Below are 27852 nucleotides of genomic sequence, written 5' to 3' on the forward strand. Positions count from 1 at the left end.
TTGGTCTGAGGAACTTTATTTCACAAATATTGACTGGTTATGGGGATGATTCATATACTGTAGCATCAATAGGTTAGGCAGGTAACAATAACCATCCTTCCACAGGAACAACGTGGTCTTGTCCACAGATCTGTGTTTAGTGTCATCCTGTGGTAGACCATCGAGACTGTACAATGGAAGACCTGGCACAGATGGCGGACAGAGGCTCCGCTCATTCCTGTGCTAGGGAGAGAGGTTTATGTGCAAATGGTGAACAGAAGCTACATTCTAACACAGACAAAAATGACTGGCTCACCTGGGGCTCAGAAACAAGGAGTAACACGCAGTCACATTGGTGCCAGGGAGAAGGAAGTAACAGCTGCAAATAAGAACATCTCAAACTGAATTACAAGAAATATCTGGACAGATGCTGGGGAGGGTTTGAGACAGGAAGGAATGAGTCTTGGGGCCATTCAAAAACCTTGCTAGACCATCCTAGGTCACCGCATGAGACAGCATCCCCTTGACCCGTGATGTGCTGCACATTAACAAGCACTCAGCCTGCCCCAGTTAGTGTTTGTCTGTCTCCGTCCCTCCCCAGCCCTGCTCATGGTCCAGCAATCCTCATGGTATGTGCAAATTACATTAGCTTTACTGGCCCATGGTCTTCCCCTCACCCCAGCCCCTCGGACATGGTCCACATAACTTATTATGGGCTTGCAAAGTGCAAATAAGTAACATTCTACATGTGACTACGCAGACACGAGCAAGCTCACGGTCCACATCACAGCACTGCGAAGGGCCCTGCTTAGTGCTGCCATGTGTTGAACCCTGAGGTCTGAAGCACAAGCAGCTCCTACAAGTGATGTCTCTGGAAAGCACTGACCCTGGTGTATGGCAGAACACAGGCCAGTGCGACATGGCACTCCTCTCAGGTTGGTACACAGGGGTTTCCTCCTAAGAGGGCAGGGCAGTAGTTTTCAGAGTCACGTAGGGTCAAACTCTCCTGGAAGGATTAGTACGGCCTGTAGTTCCAGTAGCTGGAAAACACAGAGATCTGAAAAACAAGGGATAAAACAGGTAGGTCCTTGGGTTCCCTGGATCCTTGTTAAATATCAGTCTCACGTTAAAGCTGCTTCTTTCTGTTAAAGGGACAGCTTCCTCCCCCACCCTGCCTCACAGGCCAGACCCGGAAGCAGCTCCGGGGATGAGAGAAGCTGGAAGGAGGCCATGATTCTCTTAGATCTGGGCCCTCAGATTCTCCACTCTCTCTCTGGCCACACCCCTCCCAAATCCCAGGATCCTCCTCCATTTTCTTTTACATCCCTCCCTTTAACTCAGAACAATGGCTGCTCCCAGCTCAAGGGGGCTAGGCAGAGCTCCTTTCAGCCAGTGGGATTTCCAGAGAGTGACATTCCCTTCAGACCTCCTCAAGGGCACACAGCTCAGGCCAGGAGCAACAGGCCACACTTGAATCCTAGGGACCCAATGTGTGCGTCTCAGCAGTGATCCAGAACCAGTGCTATCAACAGTCTACTGATTCTTGACGGGTTTATACGGATCCTGCCAGAGTGTTTTAGCCCTAGCTATGTAAGTAGTGGTTCCTGGTTCAAAGTTCAAGAGCAGTTACAATGGGCCAATTATTATTTGTTACATTTGTCTATGGAGCCATAGGTGTGCATAGTGTTTTACACAGAGAAAGAGTGTCACTGCTACAGGTATCATATAATGTACAGCAGATACACACCAGACCACCAAGCTCTTACATGGCACTTCTCAACCAAGGAGCTCAAAGCACCCTGCAAGGGATGGGAAATATTATCCCCATTTTACAGCATGAGGCAGCATGATGAGGTGACACACCCAAGGTCATGCACCAGATAAGTGGCAGAGCTGGGAACAGATCTCAGATCCTCCTGAATCCTAGTCTGACCACACTGCCTCTTCAGCGGCTCTGAACCTCTGGCTCCTCATTTCAGTTTCTCAATGTATGGCCATGGTCCTTAGCCCTGGAACACACATTTCTGAAACAGCAGATTGAACAGATTCCCCCTTCTGCTCCTGGAAACCCTCCCGATGAGCTACACAGCACACACAGTCCATACCAGGGTACCTTCACCAAGTGTTTTTATTATTGTTCTCTCCCTTGTGCTCCAAGTACAAGGGAGGGATAGCTCAGTGGTTTGCGCATGGGCCTGCTAAACCCAGGGTTGTGAGCTCAATCCTTGAGGGGGCCATTTAGGGAACTGGGGTAAAAATCTGTCTGGGGATTGGTCCTGCTTTGAGCAGGGGGTTGGACTAGATGACCTCCTGAGGTCCCTTCCAACCCTGATAAACACAGCAGCAGTTAATGGGAGCCCCCTTCCTGCTCCCCAGCCCAGCATTTTATACTGTTTGCCTTCTCTCTGGCATTCAGCTGGTGAGCTAATTACCTCATTAGCAAATCAGGTTCTCTACAAGTGCAAGTGACACTTGTAACCTTGCAAATCCCCCTCCGAAGTGACCAGGCTGCTTGATTCCAAGGGGTTCTCTCTGCAGCTGCTAACAGCACCTTGTTACTAAATCTCACCCAGTTATTCAGAATTTTAACTAGACTCCTGCTGTGTAGCACCTACCATTTGTCAGCTCCATAGCAACAGTTTTCATTATTTCCCTGAACATCCTGTGCTATCAAAACATAGAACAAATTACATCATACTGCATACTGATCTCTGTGCCAAGCACTCATGGTCAAATCCATTCCAGCTCACAAGAGCACTAGGTAATTAATTTGAACAGGTTTGAAACCTACTAACAGAACTTCTGCCCATGTCCCTACCTTGTCCTTCAGCTGCTGGCAGAGCTGCAGAGAGACCGTGAAGAAGACAAGGGCGTCATTTAGCCAAGGTACCACACACTCCACTTTATGGACATGGCTGACTTCGTATCTTTGGCTGCCACACTCACTGCAAAGAGAACACACAACAGCTGCTCAAAGACAGGGCTCCATGGATTCTGATGAATCCAGGGGCTACACTTGCTAAGTCAGGGTTGGACGGTAAATTATAGGGGCATGTAGTGCTCATGAGAGTGAGGCTCAGTGTGCTAGTTAGCAGACATATGATACACAGCTTCCTCTCCACAGTTCTGCCAAAGCACCTTCCCCCAATAGTCCAGTCCTAGATTAAGCAGTAGATGTGGCAGACTGTGAAACCTATCCACTGTAGGCTGCCACATCCAGTAGACATTTAACTCAATTTTACCTGTAATCAAATTAAGTTGAACCCAAGCTTCTTAATGGAGAGGCTAATGCATTTAGTTCACTGCACCACCAGTTTCATAGCTTAGTTTCAGTTACACTGCTACAACCCCCAGGTGCGGAGAATCAGTATGAATCACTTAGAACTCTCTCCCTCCCTCCTCCTGTTATGAAAGAAACCACGAGGATTTCTGTCAGAAGCACATGGTTACACCAGACACCCGCCAGACATGCTGAATATGAAACTGTTTCAGCCCAGCTTAGACAAGATGTAGTGTCAAGCACTGGCTAACCACGGCACATGCAGGGGCAGCAGCAGCACGGGGAATGAAACACTGATTGGAGTGGTGGGAGGTTAATGTTCTCTTTTGTGCCAGGCCTGAGCTCCCTGCCAGCCCCTTCCTCTCTAAGTAAGGACTGTATTTTGAACAGCCAGGTTTGTCTGGGCTAGGGAATGAGTCATTAAAGAGATCTTGCTATTGCACCAGTGCTCAGAAGGTACAGCCGCAGCACTGGCTCACTGGAGCTGCTCTACCTAAGTGCTTGTCTGCACTTACAGCGCTGCAGCTGTGCCGCTGTAGCACTTAGGCCATGTCTGCACTTACAAGTGTACAGCTGTGCCGCTGGACCGATACAGCTGTGCCACTGGAAGAGCGGTTGTGTAGCCATGTTAGGCCGAAGGTTGAGAGCTCTCCTGTCAACGTAATAAAACCAACTCAACAAGCGGCAGTAGCTATGTCGGCAGGAGAGCATCTCTTGCTGACATAGCTCTGTGCACACAAGCGCTTATGCTGGTAAAATTTATGTCGCTCAGGGGGATGTTTTTTCACATCCCTTAGGGTACGTTCAGACTACCCGCCGGATCGGCGGGTAGCGATCGATCCCCGAATGTGCTCCTGTCGACTCTGGAACTCCACTAGAGCGAGCGGCGGCAGCAGAGTCGACAGGGGAGCCGCGGCCGTCGATCCCACACCATGAGGACGGGAGGTAAGTCGAAATAAGATATGTCGACTTCAGCTACGGTATTCCCATAGCTGAAGTTGCGTATCTTACGTCACTCCCCCATCCCCCCACAGTGCAGACCAGGTCTTAGCAACAAACATTTTGCCGACATAAGTGCTAGTGTAGACATGGCCTTAGTGAAAACATTACCTATACCGACAGGAGAGCTTCTCTCATTGGTGAAGCTACTCCACCTCCCTGAGAGGCTGGCTACCCCTGGGGTTAGGTTGGTATAACTACGTCTCTCAGGGGTGTGGATTTTCCACACCCCTGAGTGACGCTGTTATACCAACATAAGTCTGTAGTGTAGACCTGGCCTAACAGATGCTCTTCTTGGCCAAAAGTTCAAAGCAATTCATAAGCAGGGCTAATGCTAATGACTGTGTTCTGGCCATGAGTCAGCGTCGGACATGACTCTCTCCTACACATGCTATACAACCCTTCAGAAGACAGTACTTACAACATGGCTCCAGGGTTATGCAGAATAGACCCTCCAGTAGGTCTGAAGTTCTACACAAAGGATGAAAGAGAGAAATTAAGTCACTTAAAAATCGGAGATAAAGAAAAAAAATACAATCAAATGATTTGTCAGGATGTACTGACAAAATGCAGCTGAGACTCACATTTGCTGCTATATACAGGGAGACAGTGGTTTGATATCAAGAAACACGGGCAGGTGTATGCATAGGAGTTAAGAGTGAGCAAAAGGCAGAGCCAAAGAGCCTCTAGCATCTGGTCCCTTCCGGCACCTTATGAATAGTCCCAGAAACTTTTTGAAAACAAAATCCATCGCTCTGCAGGGTTTGCATCCCAAAACACAGCACCACTGAGAACCTGAGTGTGAAACTCACTAGAAACTGGTTATAACCAAATGAAACTGACTAGCCTTATTTCCACTATCCAAGCTGAGAAATGCAAGTGGTCAAGCAACATCGTGAAAATGAAATTAGCGCTTTAAAATTCCTTTGGTTTAAATAATCTAAGATGTATTTGCAACACAGATAAGGGATTTTTATTAGAAAAACATCAATTAACTTGACTGTGTCCCTTTAACACTATAAAGGAACTGACCCAAACACATTTTTTTAAAATAAAATATCATGCGGGTAAATTTAGTGATTATCCCCTCTGAGGCTCACTCAAATAGCTCCATCTTTGCTAAATCATCATGCCCAAACCTAGGTTTGCACTTCCAGGAGGACCAGTTGTTCTGGCTGCATCCTGATCTAATTCCAGGTACCTAACACTAAACACACTCATCCCATGCTCTGGAGATCTCACCACCTCATGTCATGAGGTGTCAGCATCATCCAGGGAACTGAGATCTCCTCTTTATAGCCCACGTCTCCCCTGACTGGGAAAGGTGAAGAAAGGAGACTACCTTGGTGGAATTGGGCTGCAGTGCATGGAGCTGGTAGACAGTCAAACACAGCTTATTTAGGTTGATGTAAAAATTCACAAGGATGTCCGAGGGCAGAGCAGGGGTAAACATTTTCTGCGAGAAAATAAAAATGATTTCTGCATCAGTGACAGGACCCTCTGTTTCTAAAGCAAGGGTAATACTACCATACAGTTTCTTCCATTAAAAAAAAAAAAAAAAAAAAAAGAGAGAGAGAGAGGCAGAGACACATTAACAGCTTTAGGTAAAAGAGAAAAGCTATGTTTTAATAGAGAGACTTGAATAGGGACCTGACCATACATGATGGCTATTTCTCTGGTTACCGTAAGGCCGCTGGAGGCAATTTCTGGTAGGGTTAAGGTGGCTGGAGTAGTGAGCCGGTTCCGAGCTCGTGTCAGCTGTAACATCACTGCATCCATCAGCTAGGAAAGAAAACACATATTCCTGTTGAAGGCCATGATGTAGCTTTGGAGGGCGAGCTGAAGAGTCTGGGTAACACGCATGAGTTGTTACAGGGGAAACTGCATCAAGGAGTTGCACTGATTCAAGGCAGGGCGTCAACTCTACACACACACTCCCACCCGAGGCTCAAACAGACGCAAGCAGCTCTCGCTCAGGCCCCTAGAGAGCAAAGGCCTCTTCATGTTACCCACGGGGAGGACGTTCTGTCAATTGCATCTCCCTGCTGATGTTCCCGACAAAACCACATCAGCCTAACTGGCATCACTGCAATGCTCTGTCAACAACTTACTGTCCGCACCGGGAGAAGCTTCCAGATCAGAAAGTGCTGACGTTTCATATAAGAGTCTCTGCTTTTCTACAGGATCTGCCACTGGAAGAGCTTGGAGCTCCTGGATATTCTGTTGCTCTGAATCCTAACCAAGTAGCTTGCTTTAAAGAGAGTCACTCATGCCACAGACCTCTCCTGGCATCCTTACAATGACACCAAGCATCATAATTTGCTCTGCAATTTCTTCTAAACAGCAGAAAGGTATCTGCATCCGAGTCACCTCCCTCCCAGGTTGTCTCCCCCGCCTCCCCGCCCGACCTACATAAGCCCACTGTGAAATCTTCACGCTAAATTTACACCCTCCTTGGCAACAGGGTTAGAAACAAAATGAATCTGCTCAAGCTGGGCTGGGAGAGAGACTGTATTGCTTTAAGAAAAGAGGAGCAGGAATTCAGAGACTTACTGGGAAAGAAAATTGCTGTTTATAAGTGTAATTTCGCTGGCAAAAATGTACCACTGTCATGCAGCCTTACATAAAAAGGACAAGAATGTTCACAGAAGTGTCAGCCCACATTCTCCTCCACCCCACTTTACCCCTCTTCAGGGTAAGTCACCGCCAACTCCAGTTTAAAAAAAAAAAAAAAAAAGCCCGTTGTGCCTTATGTAAGAAACAGTAGAGAAAACAATTTAAAGATTTTAAGAGCTGACAGTCAAAGAGGGATCTAAAGACACTGAAAGCTCTTCTAGAAGCTTTATATACAAAAGAAGAGAAACATGTTGCCTAATTGCTCTGATGGGCTCCAATCCTGCATGTGCAGAACTTGACTCATGTGAATCATCACATGGATGTCAATGAAACTACTCACGTGAATAAGTTATGCACACTCTTGAGCATTTGTAGAGCAAGCTCTTTCCTATGACTCTGCGACAGTGGTGGCTTTTTCACCTGGCAGGAATATTGCACCTTGAAGGTGAATTTCCTCAGATATAGTCCCTATTTTGGGAAGAATGCCCAACCCAGCATTTTGGGGGAGCTGTGTTCATCTGCTACAGCGCTCATGACTACTAGAACGTTAAGGCACTCTGAACTATGACTCATCTTCTCCCAAGGGGGAGAAAAAGGGTTGGTGGCCAAGGAAAAACGGAACAGGCTCTTTCTCACACTTGATGTGGTGAGAAGTTACAGCCAACCTGTCCAGTGGCTAGGACGGTAGCCTGGGACCTGGGTTTGCATCCCTGCACTACCTTGTGTGACCAGTCCCTGCAGAGATTTCAACTCAGGACAAAAAAACACAACACAGCGCAGCCGCATTAAAAAGAAGGGAGAAATATGGAATTGGAGAGTTTGCCCTCTTACCCCACCTCCCAGAGAGCATTCTGCTCACCTTGAGGACCTCAGAGCCGGTTTTGAACTGGTAGTTTACATCTCGGTTTGTGAGCAGGTAAATTGCTTGGTTAACGTGGTTCCTAGCATCCTGGATCTGCAAAGGTACAAAATGCAGCCCTGTCAAATCTGCTCCCTCTGAAGTAATGCTAAAAGGTGGATTATCCCACTGTTGTCTCCCAGGATCCATCCTATACCACTGCACAGACAGGAAAGGAAATGTTGATCATCCCATAATACTGACGGCATTTTCCCCTGGGCACTCAGCACTCACCACTAAAGAAAGCTGTTACCTCTGCCATTCAGATCATAAAATGTATTGGTGTACCAGACCGGGCATTTTAAGAAACAATCGTCTGAAGTCTGGGGCCTGCTGGTTTGAAGGAGCAGTGATATCAGGTAGTCAGATCTCGTGAGCAATCGGGGCCAGAAACAAAAGTGAGCCGTTGCTTTCCAGCTAGGCATTCCCACTGTCTAGGATACAGGGCATTCAGAATACATTCTGGCTACTGTCTTTGCCCAGTCTCTGACTTCTTCAGCTGTGATCTGATTACAGTGGCTGCTCTTAGGAATCATTGCCATAGAGCTAAAACCAATACAACATGTGAATACTTTAAGAGAACAGAAAGCATTGATTTCTAACTTTAAGGTTCATTGGAACAGCGGATTACCAACACCCTAGAGTAGCTGCTGTAGCATTTGGGTACAGGGGAACACATCACTGGGGCTTGCCTCTTGAGCAACCTTTGATAGAATAGACCTGAGGCACATCTAGCATGAAACCCTGTGAACCAAGAGAAACTGCAGCATATGGTCCATTAACAGAGCAATCCTGCTCATAACACGAGTGAGGAAAAACAACGTAAAGAAAGGGTTCACTGGCAGGGGGAGAAGAGCAGAGGAGCAACTCCAAGTGGGGGTGAGACTCGGACACTCAGCACCAGAGGCTGGTGTGGGATCTGGAACAGAGGAAGGCATTAATGAACAGGGAGGATGAACACAGAAAAGGCAGGCACAAGTTAGGGTAAGAGGTAGTGGGTGTGTAGAGAAAAGCACTTCATCAAGTTTGGCGCAGGACGCTGTGAAGGGCATGTTTCGCTAGTGTTTTCAGACAAGTTCTAGATGCCAGTTGCAAATGTAACAGTGAAACAGACAGACACAGAGCTTTGGACTTTGTTCATGGGAAGCTTGTAGTCTGAAGCTTCCTTTCTCCCCCAAATCTCGGCACAACTCTCCCGAGTGCTATACTGAACCTTACCTAGTGCAGGCTCTGGATAGATTTACAAGAAAAGCTCTTGTATGACTTGCACTTGCTTCCCCAGAACACACAGCTCAGAAGTCTCAGCAGCGCTCTTGTTACTCAGAGGAGGGCGTCTCTAGATGGAGGAAACATCTCCAGTGCAAAACCACCATTATGGTGCACGCAGCTGGCAGCTTAGATACTGCTGGCACTCGTGACATGGCATCACAGGACACTACTCTCCAGATCCCCCACCTCCAGGAATATTCCAGAACAACAGACTTGGAAGCAGCTTATGCCACTAGGCTCTGGAGTGACACAGTCATCACAATTTTCACAGTGCTTCCTCCAATTGGCAAGGCCCACTCTCTCATGGAAGAAACTCGGGATATTTCACTATCGGAGGCTTGTTCTGAGAGAAACAGGACAAGGGTCTCCCCATAATCTCACGAAATACTATTATTCTGCCTCCGTTAGGCTCTCGCATTCCTTGTCTAAATAACGTTAAGAGACCAAGTCCTTCCAAAGTAAATCAAGGTGGGAGCTGTGCTTAAGAGATGGTGGAAGAATATCAATAGAGCAGCAACGCAAAAGGGTCACTTATATAGAGGCAACACTGCTGAGTGCATCACAAAAGCTCCCTTGTCTGCAAAACACAAACAACTCAACACAACCATAAGCGTTAATGATTCAAAGCCCAGATCAACTCAGGGCTTGATTCACCTACCACAGAGTAGCTAACATGTTTAAAATTAGCTAACATGTTTAAAATGCCAGTAAATTAGAATTCTCAATTTGCTGTAGATTGACGTGTCAAACAAACTACCAAAGTCCAAATATGCTTATAAAAAAAAATCGAAGACATTGTATAAGGACCTACATAGCATAGAACCCCAGTGTCAGTTTTTAAACTTCAGAGCAATAGTGGGAAACTTTAGTTCCATGAGACTGGGCACTAGATTTCCAGAAGCCAGATCTATTCCAGCAATAGAAATGGCAAGCGATACCAGTCTGAAGAAGAGATTCAGAATTCTTCCCATTTGGATTCAATGGTGTTATCTGGTTTTATTCCGACTGAAGAATCCAGTTATAGTTAGAGTCTAAGGGCTGGTCTACACTGGGGGGGCGGGGGGGGGGAGGAGCTATTGATCTAAGATACACAACTTCAGCTTTGTGAATAGTGTAGCTGAAGTCGAAGTATCTTAGATTGATTTACCTCGGGTCCTCACGGCGCGGAATCGACGTCCGCGGCTCCCCATGCTGACTCTGCTACTGTCGCTCACTCTGGTGGAGTTCGGAGTCGACAGGAGTACGTTCGGGGATCGATATATCGATCCCCGAAAAATCGATCGCTACCCGCCGATACAGCGGGTAGTCTGGACGTACCCTGAGGCACTGTCATATGCTGTTAGTGAGGAGAAGGGAGAAGACATGATTTCATACAGGGAATGAGAGCAGAATTGTGAGCCAGCTCAGAGCCGGATGAACTGTTCTCTGTTCAGCCAGCCAAGATTCAACAGGCATTGAGAGAGACAGCTACAGCCCGGGTGCTCTGAGCACTCCTTTCACAGGCTCAGCACCCCAACCCAGAGATCTTTCAGCTCATCAATGTCTCAGGAACTAGTAGCACCCACTTCTTTTTCTTCTAAAGCCTTAATCCCAACTAGTTCACATCTCTGCCCCCTCCTCTATCACACTCCAATGAATAAAGAAAGGAAGGTGGGTCCTGGTGTCTGGAGAACCACAATGAGGACCAGCCCTTTCCTCTTTGAAAGAAAGGGCCTATACAGGCTGCAGGGAGGGCACAAACTCAACACCGGGAAGACTCCTGATAACCATACCTGTTGCAATTTCCACTGCTTGTCTTCGCGGAATGTGAAGTGAAGGAGCTGGTTATTTCTGGGCATTTTCAAGTTAATATCCTTTAAGAGAGAGAGAGAAAGGCAGAGATGAGAGGAGCTCCCCCACAAAACTCAGAGCAGGGCTTCTCCTGAGCAAAAGGGGTATGCTGCTCATACCCCTTCAAAGCCATGTATCTCATCTCCAACAGATCCATCGACACTGACTGCTGAGTGGGGGCATTTTGAGCAGTACTGGTTCAGCCAGTTTTTTGCCTTATTCTTATTTCTATGAGAGGGAGATGCAAGACGTAAATGACAACATCATTACTGAATCGGGCCCAGAGAGGAGACTGCCAGTTCATTTTAGGTGGTGTTGAGGGAACTCTGATGATAGAGATAAGGGGCAACATAGGTGAGAAGCCCATCAACTAAGAAGGGTCTATTGCAATACCTACTGTCAAGATTATAATATTGCAAAACACTGATAATGATATTTCACTCGGTCATCATAAATAATGAACTGTCCCAGGTGAGTGAGTGGCAGTTTTGGAAGGCTGAGTTAAAACAGATCTAAGACTATACATCATGCATATTAAGACTGGACTGCAGCTAATCAAGGTGCCACTCCCTAACTGGGAGAGAACACACCCCACTAGGATAGCACACACGTGTAAGGACAGAATCTTCCTTCTCCGCATCTCTGCACTCAGATTTTCCTAGATGCAGATTTCAACCCCTGGCATCATGTCTCAGCAGCATGTCAGCTATGCAAGAACTGCCTTGTTTAGGCACAGACTTGGCTGCATCTTCATCCAGTTGCCTGGCAGAGTTTGGCTGATACCAGAGCCTATTGTAAAACCAACCAAAGCTATGGCAAGATGCAATCACTGTGGTACCGAGGTGCCATCACTAGACAGCAACCAGCCAATTACCACCATAGAGGGCAGCTCCAGCCCCAGTGAGCTTGACACATCTTCCTGCTTGTTGACATCGGACGGAGCAAAGTCTAGCAGGGGAAGAAAGGCATGGAGCATGCTTCACCGCTGATCAGAAAAGAGAAGAATACAGGTATTCAGCACTTGCTCACCCCAGTGCTAGCACAAAGTGATTGGTGTGGATTGGTACTCACAGCTTGGCAGAGAGCATCTCCCTGCAGCATCAACGCTCCTTTCACCTGGTCTGCGCTGGAATGACAAAACAGTTCCAAACAGTGAGAGTCACAGGAGGCTGACTGCAAGAACAGGTGACCAGCCTTCACCTTTACCAACCAAAATGTAACACAGCAGAGGGCAGCAAGGACCTTCCCCACTCCCAGGTGGGCACACAGGAGCTCTCCAGTGCTGGGCCTAGTATGTCCTGTGGACAGCTCAGCTAGAGAGATGCATTCTCACCACCTACTCTTAGGGTATGTCTACACTATGGAATTATTCCGATTTTACAGAAACCGATTTTTGGAAACAGATTGTATAAAGCCGAGTGTATGCGGCCACACTAAGCACATTAATTCGGCGGTGTGTGTCCATGGTCCGAGGCTAGCGTCAATTTCCGGAGCGTTGCACTGTGGGTAGCTATCCCACAGTTCCCGCAGTCTCCCCCGCCCATGGATTTCTGGGTTGAGATGCCAATGCATGATGGGGCAAAAACAGTGTCGCGGGTGATTGTGGGTAAATGTCATCAGTCAATCCTCCCTCCGTGAAAGCAACGGCAGACAATCATTTTGCGCCCTTTTCCCTGGATTGCCTGGGCAGACGCCATAGCATGGCAACCATGGAGCCCGTTCAGCTTTTTTCTACTGTCACCGTATGTATACTGGATGTTGCTAACAGACGCGGTACTGCAGAGTTACACAGCAGCATCCCCTTGCCTTTTGCAAGTTAGCAAAGACGGTTACCAGCCCTACTGTACCATCTGCTGCTTTGCAAGTTGACAATGACGGTTACCAGTCATACTGTACCATCTGCTGCTGTCATGGGTGCTCCTGGCCGGCCTCGGTGAGGTCGGTCGGGGGCGCATGGACAAAAATGGGAATGACTTCCCAAGTCACTCTCTTCTTTAAATTTTGTCTAAAGGGAGAGTCAGTCCTGCCTAGAATATTAGGCAAGCCTACTAAAGAACCAGAGAGGCAAACAGACACTCCGGGTCAGAGCCCCAGACATCCTGCAGAAATGATGAGCTGCATGCCATTCTAGGGGGTGCCCCTGCAACAACCCCACCCGTTGCTTCCCTCCTCCCCCACCCCCCTGGGCTACTGTGGCAGTTAGCCCCCAATTTGTGTGATGAAGTAATAAAGAATGCATGAATAAGAAACAACACTGACTTTATTGCCTCTGCAAAGCAGAGATCAAAGGGGGGGAGGGGAGGGCAGCCTCCAGCTGCTGTGATATTCCAGGAAGGAGTGAATCTCCAGGAGACAAAGCTTAAAGAAGAGAATGACCAGGAGTCATTCCTATTTTTGCCCAGGCGCCCCCGGCCAACCTCACCGAGGCCAGCCAGGAGCACTCACGGGACGACGATAACAGCTATCAGTCCTACTATACCGTCTGCAAGGCAAGGGAAGGGAAGGGGATGCTGCTGTGTAATGCTGCAGCACCACGTCTGCCAGCAGCATCCAGTAGACATACTGTGTTGAGTCCCTGCTGTGGCCTCTGTCCATCATAGCCTTGGAGATTTTTTCAAATGTTTTGGCATTTCGTCTATTGGAACGGAGTTCTGATTCATCTCCCCATACAGAGATCAGATTCAGTATCTCCCATATGGTCCATGCTGGAGCTCTTTTTTAATTCTGGGACTGCATGGTCACCTGTGCTGATCAGACCTCCACGCTGGGCAAACAGGAAATGAAATTCAAAAGTTCGCGGGGCTTTTCTTGTCTACCTGGCCAGTGCATCCGAGTTCAGATTGCTGTCCGGAGTGGACACAATGGTGCACTGCGGGATAGCTCCCAGAGGCCAATACTCGAATTGCAGCCACACTAACCCTAATCCGAAACGGCAATACCGATTTCAGCGCTACTCCCCTCGTCGGGCAGGAGTACAGATATCGATATTAAGAGCGCTTTATATCGAAATAAAGGGCTTCGTTGTGTGGACAGGTGCAGCGTAATTCAGTTTAATGCTGCTAAATTCAAAATAAACTCGTAGTGTAGACCAGGCCTTAGATCAAGCCTCCTGCCAGCTCTCTTGTGTAACTGACCTGCTTAGAGCACTAAGATCTCATCCTAAACTAGTTTCCTCCCTGTATTAACAATCCACACTCTGTTCACCATTTAAACATTAACACCTTTTGTTTAAACATTACAGTTCTGGCACTAACAGCAGGGACGCAAGTCACAAACTAGGTTATAATCTGACATTGTGTATGCTTTCTGCTTATGCCATAAAGGAAGCTGAAGAGTAGCGCTGGGTAACTGGTCACCTTCTGCAAAGGTCCCACCTTCTCACCAATCCTGTTACATGTTTACATGAAGCAATGACAGGAGACTAAAGTATCTGGGCTTTAAGGACTTCACTTTATGAGCCCATTTCATTTAACACAGACACCATGATCTCACTGACCTCCCAGCATCTGAGAGAGACCTGTCTCCGGATGGAGACAAACCTGTTGCAGTTCAACCCAAAGTAGATTGAAGCGATAGTTGACAGGAGAGAGAAACATCTGGAGGAATGGACAGAGACAATCTCTGCACACACTATAAACGTCCACAGATTTTCCCCTTTGGATACCAGAATCCCTTGCTCCACAGCTGCTCTGAGAACTTTTGTGGAAGCTTGTTTCACTGTCTACTGTCAGGTTTCAGAGTAGCAGCCGTGTTAGTCTGTATCCGCAAAAAAAACAGGAGTACTTGTGGCACCTTAAAGACTAACAAATTTATTTAAGCATGAGCTTTCGTGAGCTACAGCTCACTTCTTCGGATGCATAGAATGGAACACACAGACAGGGGATATTTATACATACAGAGAACATGAAAAGGTGGAAGTATGCATACCAACAGGCAGAGTCTAATCAATTGAGATGAGCTATCGTTAGCAGGAGGAAAAAAACTTTTTGAAGTGATAATTAAGATGGCCCATAGAAGGTGTGAGGAGAACTTAACATAGGGAAAAAGATTCAATTGGTGTAATGACCCAACCATTCCCAGTCTTTGTTTAACCCACAGTTAATAGTATCTAGTTTGCATATTAATTCAAGTTCAGCAGTTTCTCTTTGGAGTCTGTTTTTGAAGTTTTTTTGTTGCAAAATTGCAACAAAATTTTTCCTCCTGCTAACGATAGCTCATCTCAATTGATTAGACTCTGCCTGTTGGTATGCATACTTCCACCTTTTCATGTTCTCTGTATGTATAAATATCCCCTGTCTGTGTGTTCCATTCTATGCATCCGAAGAAGTGAGCTGTAGCTCACGAAAGCTCATGCTTAAATAAATTTGTTAGTCTTTAAGGTGCCACAAGTACTCCTGTTTTTTTTACTGTCTACTGTGTAACTCTACAGAAGTAGAGCTGGACTGGAGGCTCAGAAACGGTGACTATTACAGATGCAGTTTAGTAGTAACCGCACTTATACAGCGCCTTTCATCCAGATCTCTCACTGCTTTGTGAGGTCGGTAAATGTTATTCCTATTTCACATTTGGGGAGACTAAGACTCAGAGGTTAAGGGACTTGCCCAAGGCCACACACAGAATCAGCAGCAAAGCCAAGAACAGCTGTAAGTGCTAGACAGGGTCTCCTCATTTTTCACACTTTGAACATGGTGAGAACCGATCTAACTATTCTGCAGTGATGTAATGAATCAGAATATGACCACTAAAGAATCAAACAGGAAATTGGCAAAGCCTAAAATGTGATACGTTTTAAAAGTACTGTCATCTGATGGGAAGCATCTAATTTTATTTAACCCTACCAAAGGAGTGATTTTTTTGAGTGCCCTATTCTTATGGGATCAAAGAAATGAACTTCCCATCCTGTATGGACATTACCAAAGATGCTAATGCATATAAATAGAGTAAACAAGGACAGGTATGTGTATTTTACCAGGCAAATACAATTAATGTTTGATAAAATGGCAAGAAAGCAAAACAGATGGGAAAGCCAAGTGTTCATTCTTTAGAAGGTTATTAAACAATGATTAAATGAGCATTGGATAACTGCCTTTTACAACATAAACAGCAAAATATCATCAGGCTTTCCGCAGAGCGACAGTCTCTTTTTTAAAGGGCTGGAAAGCTGCAGCAGTAAAGGCTCAAATAATGAAATTATGGCTGAATATTTCAACATCTATTTAGAAGCAGATATTCAGCTATCGACCCAACCACTCAGCTGTGGGAGTAATACAGTACAACAGGTAAGGTGGGATTTACAGAGCACAGGGCAGGTAGCTCCCAGCTACAGCTGTCCCATAGGGGCTCTTATCTTAGCCTTGAACTGCTGCTTTTCTAAATGCCACTGCATTCAGATCTCCATGTTATGTAACAAAGCAGATGAAATGGGGGAGGGAGGAAGATGTGACATGCACATGATTAAAGTAAGCTAGGAGAGCAGCAGGCAAGAAGAGACAATTAAAGCCAAACTGTCACAGACGTTGTAGGAAAGGAGGTATAATTGTGCACCAAAGTAAATCAGCTTCTGTGCTCTGCAAGCCAGGCACCTGGGTCACTAGAAGGTGGATGTGCTCAACTATGGAAGTGTTCTAGTGTGTCCAGATGTTAAATGGAGGATAGCAACAACAGGAGAATCTGTGTAAAATGGGAATGAATTGCCTCAATCCTCCACATCCTCCCCACTCCTTTCCTACGCAAGGAGGATCCCAAGACCAAAAGTGCACATGAAGAACAAACACTTACCTTGAAGTACCCAGCATAAAATTCTCCTGTTTGACTGGTCCTTCTGTGCCACCAACAGGCAAAGCAAATCTGTGAGAAGCCTCCTGCACAACAGCAAAGGGAGCTGACACTGTGACTGACCGACAAAATACTGCAATATCCTGGACAAACTTTATGGGATTAAGATTAACTTTACTGAATTAAGTTAAACCATACTGAATTAGGTTTAAACCTACGGGGTCCATTATATTTAAAATGCAATTGTGTAGGTGTTATTGTGGCATTGTATGCAACTCTTCTAGGAGGAGAGGGATGCTAATGTAAAGCCACTCCTGGAGAGGTGCAAATATGCTCGTTCAAACTGGATTCTCCAGGGACCACCAGACCAAGAAAGGATTTTTGGATAAACAGCCTTGTTTTAGCTCAGGGCCTTCTTCCTGATTAAGTAAACAGACAAGTCCCTTGGTCCAAGAAGGGACCCAATCCTTAGGGAAGGGTTGGAAGGACTGGGGCCCATAAGACTGTGGTCTTGTTCTGAGCTGAAGCTGCGATGAACTTGAAACCACAAGGAAACCCCTTGAGTGGGGTTTTAAAGGGCTGCTCCTGCCAGAGCTCATGTTAGGGTTGGGGGAGTCCTCTGGTTAGCTTATTAGCATGCATGTAGGGTTTTTTAAATTGTTTTTAATATATTTTCTTTGGGGATAAAGAGAGATCTTTGCTCTCCAGGGCTGCCACCCCAGCATTGTGTTCACACAGAACAAAACAGCAACCAGAAAAAAGCAACTGAAAATTCCCTATGCATGGCTGGAACTGGCTCGTTACCTTCAGAATATCCTGCAGCTGTCTCAGGACACCATGAACCTCCTCTTGCAAAAGCCATTTAAACTCTTCTTCCTACAGCCATGGAAAGACAAAACAGGAATAATTTATGGGAGTCTCTTGGGGCTTTCACAGGATGCTTGGTCTTAATTTCTTTCTGAGACACAGAAGCACATAAACCATGGAGAACAAGTTTACTGGTATGTGCAGGTGGAAATGTAACAAGAGGAAAGGTAGGCAGTTTTTGAATGAATTGTTCTAAGGTGCTATTTTCTCTACCTCTCCATGCTGCCTTTCAAAATATCTTGCCTTGACTCCACTGATCAAGTGTTTATTTACTTAGAGCATTATATGAATAATAATGATGGTAGGTGGCCCTGGGCTGCTGGCGGTATCGTTTTCAGATGAAGCATAAAGCCCAGATCCTGCCTCCTTGAAAACTCTGGGGCTGTTCTACCCTGGTTCTTATACTGCTCTCATCCATGTGGTTTACCAAACAGCAGCAGCTTAATTAGGAAAGAACCTGAAATAAATTCAGCTGAGGGGACTGGACTGTTTGCACAAATTCAGTAATAAACAAGTTCAGATCTGATGGGACAACTTCTCAGCTGACCTCAACCAGTTGTCTGATATGGAGAAAGCCTGTGAAAACCAGATCCTGAATATGAAACTGCAAACCTGAAGTATTAGTATAAAAACACCCTTGGTCAAAAGAACAAAGGTAGTAGGTGTGTGGGCATTGGGGGGAGGATTACTTTCACCACAGCGAAGTAGGGAAGGGCAATCCCCATTTTTCAGTGGCACATGGTAAATAAGTGTCTTGCCCAAGGTGTCACAATCAGTCTGTGGCTGGGAGTCAGGAACTGAATCAGGTCTCTCAAATCCCAGTCTAGTCCAATGGCTTAACTACTATACCATTCCTACCTATATGTATTAGGAGAAGTGTTAGCAAATCTGAGGATTTCCGCCTAGCTCTTTTTACAGGAGATGGAAATGTCCTACTGGCAAACACCTTTTGAATGAGGGCTAGGACAAAGATGTTGGTTATAACACTCGTTAACCAGCCAGATGCGCCTGTTGGGTGCACATCTGGATAAGACTCCATTTCATAAAATACCTGTTAACCACTAAGTGCCAACAAAAGCTTGAGATACGTTATAGCGGGAAACAATGAGAGGTTTGATCCTTTGGTGGAATCAGGTTTGGGAGTTTGCTAGAATGAGGTAGCTTACAGCAAGTCAAACATGATATGGATCCAATCCAGAGAATCAAACAATCCCTCTCTGAGTACATCTCCCTAGAAAGAGTCTTTACAAAACCACTGAACACATTAAAAGAAAAACCTTTCAGCTCTTAAGAACAGTCACTTCCGGGGTGGTAAGAGGTTCCATTTGGGGGGAGAGTAGGCAAAGAGATTCACTGCAACATGAAGGACTTTCCCCAAAGCCTAGAGGATGGCAGCCTCGCCCTCCTTGATGACATCCAGGACAAGGCTGTCTGTGAAGAGACTGGGAGACCTTCCATCCTGTCCGGTACAGCCATGGAAGGTTAGTTGGGTCGACCACCAGAACGGTTTAGTTCTTTCTATGTAGAAAGCTAGAGCCCATCTAACCTCCAGTGAGTGAAGACATCATTCATTCTTATTTGCACGAGGTTTCAGGTAAAAGACAGGTAAGTAAATTGTCTGATTGCTATGAAATTGTGAAACCACTTTCAGGAGGAAACTGGGGTGAGGCTGTAAATACACCTTATCTTTAAAGAAGGCTGCATACAGTGGCTTCGATGTGAGAACATGGAGTTCAGAGACTCTTTGGGCCTAAGTGATCGCAATTAAGAAAACCACCTCCCAGGAGAGGTGTAATAAAGAGCACGTTGCTAATGGCTCAAACAGGGTCCCATAAGTTTTGACAAGACCAGGATCAGGTCCCAAGGGGGAATGGACTCCCTTACTTGAGGCCTTTGAGGAATCTGACTGACATGTCATTTGAAAAGCAGACTGGTTATCCACCCTCAGGAGAAAAGTTAATATTGCTGCCAAATGAACTTTGACAGAAGAAATTGCTAAGCCTTACTGTTTCAGGTGCGACAATGTTTTGGATGGATGAATGCATGGGTGAGACTCCGGACTGGGACGCCCAGACTTAGAACAGCTTTCATTTTGAGAGGTAAGTAGTCCTGATGGAGGGCTCGCTATTATCTAGAAGGACCTGGCAAACTTGCTCTGAGCAGCCTGCTCTCTGGGATTTAGCCAGGGAGCTTCCAGGCCATTAAATGAAGGAAACTCAGGTTTGGGTGGAGCAGCCAGCCATGGTCCTGAGAGATCAGGTCCAGGTACAATGGGAGTGGGACTGGAGTCGCCACTGAGAGGTCTAGCAGAGAGGAGAACCAGTGTCGGCAGGGCCATGCTGAGGCTATCAGAATAACTTGGACCTGGTCCCGCTTGATCTTTAGCGGCACTCTGTATAAGAGTGGGATTGGGGGAAAAGTATAATAAAGCTGTCCTGTCCAAGGTAGCAGGAAGGTGTCTGTGATGGAACCTGGACTATGACCTCATTGGGAGCAGAATTTAGAACAACAGAAGGAGTCACAAAAAGAGCAAGGCTCCTTGAAAGGGTACATCCTGAACAGTCTGTTGGACCTCCTGCGGGAGATCAGGGGACTGTAACCATGAACTCCTGTGTATGGCAACTGCTGAAGCCATGGACCTGGCAGCTGAGTCAGCTGCATCCAGAGCAGCCTGTAAAGAGACCCTTGCCATCGATTTTTCCCTTGTCCACTAGCAAGGAGAAGTCTTGCCTAGCCTCTTGTGGGAATCCCACATGTTAAAATCAGACCTGCCCAACAGCTCCTGCTGGTTTGCAATTCTGAGTTGTAACCTCCCCCCACAGAATAAACTCTCCTACTGAACACGTTTAATTTCTTTGAGTCCTGAATTGATCCTGTCTCTCTCTCTTACTGGCATTCCGGGGGGACAGGTTTAAAGGAACTCATAACCTTGGATGGGAACATAATATTTTCTGTCAGCCCTTTTTGAAGGAGGCAGGAAGGGATGCGGGGGTCTGCCACAGAGTCTTAACTGGGTCATAATGGCCTCATTGAGAGGCAGAACTATTTTAGAAGGGCTCACAGTGGCTAAAATGTCAACCAGGCTGTGGGAGGACTCTTTCACTACCTCCATTTGTACCCTCAGATTCAGGGCCACCATCTTTAACAACTCTTGGTGAGCCTTATAATCATCTGGGGGAGACGACACGTCCGTTCCTGAGATTGTTTCATCAGAGGAGGAAGCCAGCACTGGCTGTGGGTGCTCTTCTTCCCTTTCTGCATCAGCAGGATCCCACTGAACTGGCTCTTTGAGTTTGATACTGGGCTTGGTACCCAGTAGGACGGTGCTACCCATCTTTCAGAGGCCACTGAATAGGAGCACCTGGAATATGCCCTGGAAACTGGGGGAACCCCCCCACAGGTTCCAAAAGGGCCATTGGACTGGTGTAGGTCCCCAGTGACCTCCTGGCCAGCCACTCAATGGTACTCCTGTGGCTGGACCCATGGAAGGGTGGAAATGCCTAAAGGAGTAGCAAGAATGGTTTCAAGGATGGGAAGAGTAAGACCCGATCTCCGATTCTGATGAGGATGAGTCTCTCTCTAGTGACCGCAGAGGTGCTGTTCCCAACCACGTCAGAGATCAGTGACGGGGTGGAGAGGTCCACACTGAAGCAAGCATTGCAGGTTTCCCTTCTGATGGTGCTGTGCCCTTCGCATTGAAATGACCCAGCTAGTTCACTCCTGTCCACCAGTACCAATAACACCGACTCTTGTACTGCTGACAATACTGGTACTGACAGCAAGAGAAGGTCCCTGGCAGCTACAAATTCTTCCGGTGTGGTAGGTACCAAAATAGTGTCGGTACTGCACAGTGCCACCAATATAGAAGCTCTTCTAGTACCAGACTTGACAGTGCCTACGCAGGTGCCAGAATCAATGGTGCCAGCTTCTATGGATCTGAGGTAGAGGAGTGCTTTGGTTTAGATCACACTCTACTCTAAAGGCTGCCAGGCATGGGAATCAGTGCTGGGGATGCCCCCTTTTGGCACGCTGTTTCTTATGTCTTTTTCTGGGCTCTGGAGATGGTGATTGGTGCCGGGACTCTGGTAAGGTAGGAGGAGCACTCCTTACTGATGCTGAGGCATTTGGCCTGGCTCAGATGAAGGTTTCGGTGCCACCTCCGTGAGCAGGATCTTCCACCTGGCCTCATGATCGTTCTCCATCTGAGTCCTTGCAGATCTAGCAATGGTCCCCAGTATAAGCATCCCTCAAGCACTTCAAGTAGCTTGAATGCCAGTTGCTCAAGGGCATAGCCTTGTTGCAGGAGATGCAGGGCTTGAAGCCCGGTGACCGAGGCCTCCCTCAGTACTGGGGATCAGATGAAAACTCCAATAAACACGATAACTAATTTACTAAAACTAACTATGTACAATAAAAAGAGAAAATCCACTGGGAGAACTTGCAAATGCAAGGAGAGCAGTTCCAGCGACTGTCACAGGCGGTAAGAATTGAGAGGGCGCAGGATTGGCTGGGCGCTTTATATTGGCGCAAACCGTGTGTGGCAGCAAAGGGCACTTGATCCACCATGATGGGTACCACTGAGGGAAAAATTTCTGGTGACTGTGCGCAGGGTGCATGCACATCTAGAGTAGAATGCACATGTGCAGTCATTCAAAGAAGACGAACACCATATCAACTGTTTAAACCACTTTTAAGCTTAAAAACTTCTTCCATTTTCAGGGCACACACAGACTGGCTTGGTTCTCATCCTTTGTTGATCAGTCCAGATCAGACAGTGTATCGATCTTCAGGGCATGCTATGTTTTTGCAGATGTTTAAGAACAGCTGAGAGACTTGGAATGGTTGGGATTCTTGGAGAGGGTGAGACATATTTATATTCACACAAGTGTTGGTTAGTTGGTTATTTTGTCACTTAAAGCACAGTTCCAGCCTAACTGTGTTTGGAATATTTCTATGAACTTGTTAAAAATCTACAGCTCAGAATAGGCACCTTTTGGTTTAGAAGTCTCAAATCTCAACATGTAGAACTTGGGGCAATTTACTCATCCATGCCTGAATTTACACCAAGTGGCATATGGTACCTGCAATGTCACAGACTGACACATCCAAGGTGACTTACACAGCAGCGGTTTGTTTTGCTCAGTTTCCTAGGGTACCCTGGACCTTTTTCTAAAGCAGATAAAACCACATCATAAACACATCTCTCTGTCCAAGGCCATTTTAACTCAGAAAGCACAGAGATTTTAATAATTAACCAGTTTCTGTTTCCATGATGGTACATCCCTTTATTAAGGAGAATGCACAGACAGGAGGAGATGGGAGAAAAAGACTAGGATGTGCACAGGCTCTAGTATTTATCTTGTTTTTTTCTTGAGCTTTTTAAATACCTCCGGGGAGCTACTTATGGCACCCACATAAATTCTTGTCTTCCTTGAATTCCTGGACATCTGATCTCAGATATTATAACTTCATACATGTCACATGAGACCATAAGAAGTAAAACACACAAAAAAACACATCCAAAGTTCTCTGGCTTTGTTTGATACAATCCAAGTGTTACTATTTGGGGGTTTCCTGTGACTTCTGCAGAACCTGATTCACTGCCCTAATCAAAATTAATATGAAGAATTATGATTGGGGATTGACAGAAGGGAGTATAAATCAAACAAGCCTGATCAGAGAAGAAAAGCTGAGGGGCTTGGAATGGCTGGGATTCTCAGAGAGGGTGGGATACGTTTATATTCCTGCAGGTCTTGGTTGGTTGGTTATTTTGTTACATAGTCCTGATCCACACTACACAGTTAGGTATATTTAAGGCAACTAACGTTGACCTAATTATGTCAGTGTACACACTATAGCAGCGGTTCTCAACCCACGGCTCGCATGTGCATAGGCACTGACTTCTAATGGCAGCAGTGGGTGCTTGATCCCCCTCTGTCCCCGGCCCCGCCCAGACTCCCGGTGCAGAACAGGGAGGCAAGAAGTCCGGTGGCTACAGGGCTCTTGGAAGGGAGCTGTGTGGAGCTAAGCGCCCTGGCTCTCAACCCCTTCCCCACTCTTCAGTGGGTGACAGTGCTCCTGGTGAGGACATGCACCACCGACAGAAGGAGGGCAGTGTGGACATCAGCAGTAACTACTGCAGTGTCTGTAAGTTGACATAACATAGGTCGACTTAAGTCTATAGTGTAGACATGCTTTTAGGCTAGGGTTGTTTTAACTGCTATTCCACCCACCTATTTATTACAGTAGGGTCTCAATTAGAACACAATTTCAGACACATTTGTTAATTAAGTTCTTGATGGACAAATCCATGCACATCTTAGTCATAAAAATGTCCTTTAGTACTGATGTTTAATTTCAGCCATCCAAGGCCAAAGGCCTCTTAGGTACCTTAGGAATAGCTAAAATTTATCAGAGTCGGCATCTGTAAAATTTCCTCCAGCCAGCGAGTTACAATCCTGACCCAAAAACAACATGAGTAAAATGCTACAGAGTCATGAACCTTGATTTACAGAGGATGTACTAGTGAGTAAGGACATTCCAGGGCTGAAAGCATGATAAGGCTCCGCTTCCATTCCTCAAGATCCTATCTTGGGGAAGGACCAGTAGCTCCAATTTGCTGATCTTAATCCTCTCACAGAACACAGGGCAGCAGCAGACAGTTCCTAAGGGGCACTGACCCTATATCAATGACGTATCAGAGGGGTAGCCATGTTAGTCTGGATCTGTAAAAGCGACAAAGAGTCCTGTGGCACCTTATAGACTAACAGAAGTATTGGAGCATAAGCTTTTGTGGGTGAATTCACCCACGAAAGCTAATTCACTCACGAAAGCTTATGCTCCAATACTTCTGTTAGTCTATAAGGTGCCACAGGACTCTTTGTCGCTTATATCAATGAAGGCTTTCAATACTAAGAACAAGAGACTAAGGGTAAGTCTATACTACCCGCCAGATTGGCAGGGAGTAATCCATCTATTGGGGATTGAGTTATTGCGTCTCGTCTAGACATGATAAATCAATCCGCAAATCGATGCCCATATTCCACCTTGGCAGGAGGAGTAAGCAGCGTCGACGGGGGAGCCAGGCAGTCAACTCGCTGCCGTGAGGACGGCCAGCTAAGTCGAACTAAAATACTTCGACTTCAGCTACGCGAATAGCATAGCTGAAGTTGCGTATCTTAGATCGATCCCCCCACCCCCAGTGTAGACCAACCCTAATACACTGAACAACAAGTGGGCAGTGCCCCGCAAGCAGTATTTAAGGGAGGCCCAAGGAAAGCGTGCCCTGAAAGAAGAGGTCAGGGATGGAAAATGCCTCTTGGCTGCTAGACAAACTTCGGCTTTCCTGCTTAGTTCACAGTCAGCAATGACCCCGTGCCATGAACCCCATTAATACAACCTAGAAGGAGCTACTATAAGGTGGGTGCCTATCTGGTTGGAAATCGTTCCCAGAGAGTAATCATCAGTGGTTCACCGTCATGCTGGAAGGGCATAACAAGAGGAGTCCCGCAGGGATCAGTTCTGGGTCCGGTTCTTTTCAATATCTTCATCCATGATATAGAGAATGGCGTAGAGAGTACGCTTATAAAGTTTGTGGACGATACCAAGCAGGGAGGGGTTGCAAGTGCTTTGGAGGATAGGATTAAAATTCAAAATGATCTAGACAAACTGGAGAAATTGTCTGAAGTAAGTAGGATGAAATTCAGCAAGGACAAACGCAAAGTACTGCACTTAGGAAGTAACAATCAGTTGCACACATACAAAATAGGAAATGACTGCCTAGGAAGTAGTACTGCGGAAAGGGATCTGGGGGTCATAGTGGCTCACATGCTAAATATGAGTCAACAGTGTAACACTGTTGCAGAAAAAAAGCAAACATCATTCTAGGATGTATTAGCAGGAGTACTGTAAGCAAGACATGAGAAGTAATCCTTCCGCTCTACTCCGCGCTGATTAGGCCTCAACTCGAACATTGTGTCCAGTTCTGGGTGTCACATTTCAGGAAAGATGTGGACAAATTGGAGAAAGTCCAGAGAAGAGCAACAAAAATGATTAAAGGTCTAGAAAACATGAAGAGAAGGGATGACTGAGAGGGGACATGATAACAGTTTTCAAGTACATAAAAGGTTGTTACAAGGAGGAGGGAGAGAAATTGTTCTTCTTAACCTCTGAGGATAGGACAAAAAGCAATGGGCTTAAATTGCAGCAAGGGAGGTTTAGGTTGGACATTAGGAAAAACTTCCTGTCAGAAGCGACAAAGAGTCCTGTGGCACCTTATAGACTAACAGAGGTATTTGAGCATAAGCTTTTGTGGGTGAATACCCACTTCATCAGATTCACCCATGAAAGCTTTTTACAGATCCAGACTAACACGGCTACCCCTCTGATTCCTGTCAGAGTGATTAAACACTGGAATAAATTGCCTATGCAGGTTGTGGAATCTCCATCATTGGGGATTTTTAAGAGCGGGTTGGACAAACACCTGTCAGGGATGGTCTAGATCAGGGGTAGGCAACCTATGGCACATGTGCCAAAGGCAGCACATGAGCTGATTTTCAGTGGCACTCACACTGACTGGGTCCTGGCCACCAGTCTGGGGGGGCTCTGCATTTTAATTTAATTTTAAATGAAGTTTCTTAAACATTTTAAAACCTTATTTACTTTAAATACAACATAGTTTAGTTATAGATCATAGACTTATAGAAAGAGACCTTCTAAAAACGTTAAAATGTATGACTGGCACGCGAAACCTTAAATTAGAGTGAATAAATGAAGAGTCAACACAGCACTTCAGAAAGGTGGCCGACCCCTGGCCCAGAGAATCCTTAGTCCTGTCTTGAGTGCAGGGGGCTGGACCAGGTGACCTCTCGAGGTCCCTTCCAGGTCTATGACTAACCTGGCCAGTGCAGGGGCAGCCGCTATCCAGGCGAGATGCTCCAGCTCCAAACTGTCCGGGCTAATGGTGTCTGCGATGGCGGCGAGGGGCGGGGTGCAGGGCTGGGCACTGCCCGGCAGGGAAGAACGGTCCCAGGACAGGCAGGCCCCGGGCAGCGCCTCCATCCCCGGCAGCCCTTCGCCGTCCCCCCGTTGCCAGGCAACACCTGCCCCGCGTCGGGCAGCGCCTCTCTCCGGGACACCTGGGGGAAGGGTCCCAGAGCGGGGGCGGGGCGGGGGGGCATAGGGCCCCCGCCCCCAGAGAGGGCCTCGGGGGTGGGGGCGGCAGCTGCCGCAGGGGCCTGGACCCAACCCCCGGGGGGGGTCGGGGGCGGGCCCAGGCCCTTGGCAGGGTGACCCCTCGCTCGGGGCTGCCTGGCGGCAGAGGAAGGAGGGTCCCGGACTCACCAGCACTGCCCGCTCCGCAGCGCTCGCCATCGCGGCCGCCATCCTTCAGCGCTCCACCTCCTGCTCAGCACAGCCCGGGCTGCCAGCTCCGCTTCGTGCCCGCCCCACTCACTCCTGATTGGCTAGGCTCCGGCACCACCAGCCTTGGGATTGGTTAGTCCTCACCCAGGCCCCGCCCAACTCCGACCCCGCCCACCACGGCTCGGCCTCTACTCTGCCTAGCAACGCGGCACAGCGTGCTGGTGAGTGGCTGGAATGATCTCCGTCCCCCCCAGAGCTGGGGGCAAAGACGCACGGGACTAGGGATGACACCATAAGGGCTGGCGTGACATCACAATGTACGTGCAGATGCGCAAGCCTGAGAGGGGCGGGGCCTGAGACTGAAGGGTGGTGAAGTGGTCGGGGTCCAGGAGAGGCAGCAGGCTTCAGGGATGTGCACCAGGCCGTGCAGGACTGGGAGACCATCACATAGATGAACCAACAGGCAGCAGGTAATTTACCTGTATTAGCGCAAGTCTAAGCCCCATTAAAACAGAATCATGACCCACAGTTTGAGAATCACTGCTTTAGAGCAACCTTTCCAGATGAGTGTACCCATTTCAGGAGTCTGATTTCTCTTCCATACCCTAGCCCCCAAGTTTCACCTCACTTAAAAACTACTTGCTTACAAAATCAGACATAAAAATACCAAAGCATCACAACGCACTATCCCTGAAAAAATTGCTTACTTTCTCATTTTTACCATATTATAAAATACATCAACTATTGGAAATAGGCCATCCTGATTATCACTACAAAAGTTTTTTTTCTCCTTCTGATAATAGCCCACCTTAACTGATTACTCTCATCATAGTTAGTATGGCAACACCCATTTTTTCATGTCCTCTGTGTATATATATCTTCCTACTGTATGTTCCACTGCATGCATCTGATGGAGTGGGTTTTAGCCCACGAAAGCTTATGCTCAAATAAATGTGTTAATCTCTAAGGTGCCACG

General features: G+C 46.9%; 2 protein-coding genes across 5 annotated transcripts in view; one reads left to right on the forward strand and one right to left on the reverse strand.

The window, feature by feature from the left end:
* Positions 1 to 27044, reverse strand: ROGDI (rogdi atypical leucine zipper). 2 transcript variants are annotated; one of them, XR_005585716.1, is made up of 12 exons: positions 26856 to 27044; positions 17451 to 17522; positions 16650 to 16732; positions 11943 to 11997; positions 10814 to 10894; positions 7734 to 7829; positions 5942 to 6040; positions 5601 to 5714; positions 4680 to 4729; positions 2798 to 2924; positions 866 to 1036; positions 1 to 358 (listed from the first exon to the last, which is right to left on the reverse strand). XR_005585716.1 is itself a non-coding variant. In XM_039492683.1 (11 exons), exons 1-11 carry the CDS (start codon positions 26895 to 26897, stop codon positions 995 to 997), a joined length of 861 nt encoding a protein of 286 aa, XP_039348617.1. In that variant the 5' UTR covers positions 26898 to 27044; the 3' UTR covers positions 1 to 994. The 2 variants fall into 2 exon arrangements, 1 of the variants encoding a protein (XP_039348617.1); XM_039492683.1 differs by having other exon boundaries at positions 1 to 1036.
* Positions 26972 to 27852, forward strand: part of UBN1 (ubinuclein 1) — an 82917-nt gene continuing 82036 nt past the window's right edge. For all 3 annotated transcript variants that reach the window (XM_039492672.1, XM_039492668.1, XM_039492670.1), the window contains exon 1: positions 26972 to 27346. The gene's annotated coding sequence lies outside the window, so the exon portion shown is untranslated. The remainder of the gene's footprint in view (positions 27347 to 27852) is intronic.

Source organism: Mauremys reevesii, linkage group 10 (assembly GCF_016161935.1).
Source record: "Mauremys reevesii isolate NIE-2019 linkage group 10, ASM1616193v1, whole genome shotgun sequence".
NCBI lineage: Eukaryota > Metazoa > Chordata > Testudines > Geoemydidae > Mauremys > Mauremys reevesii.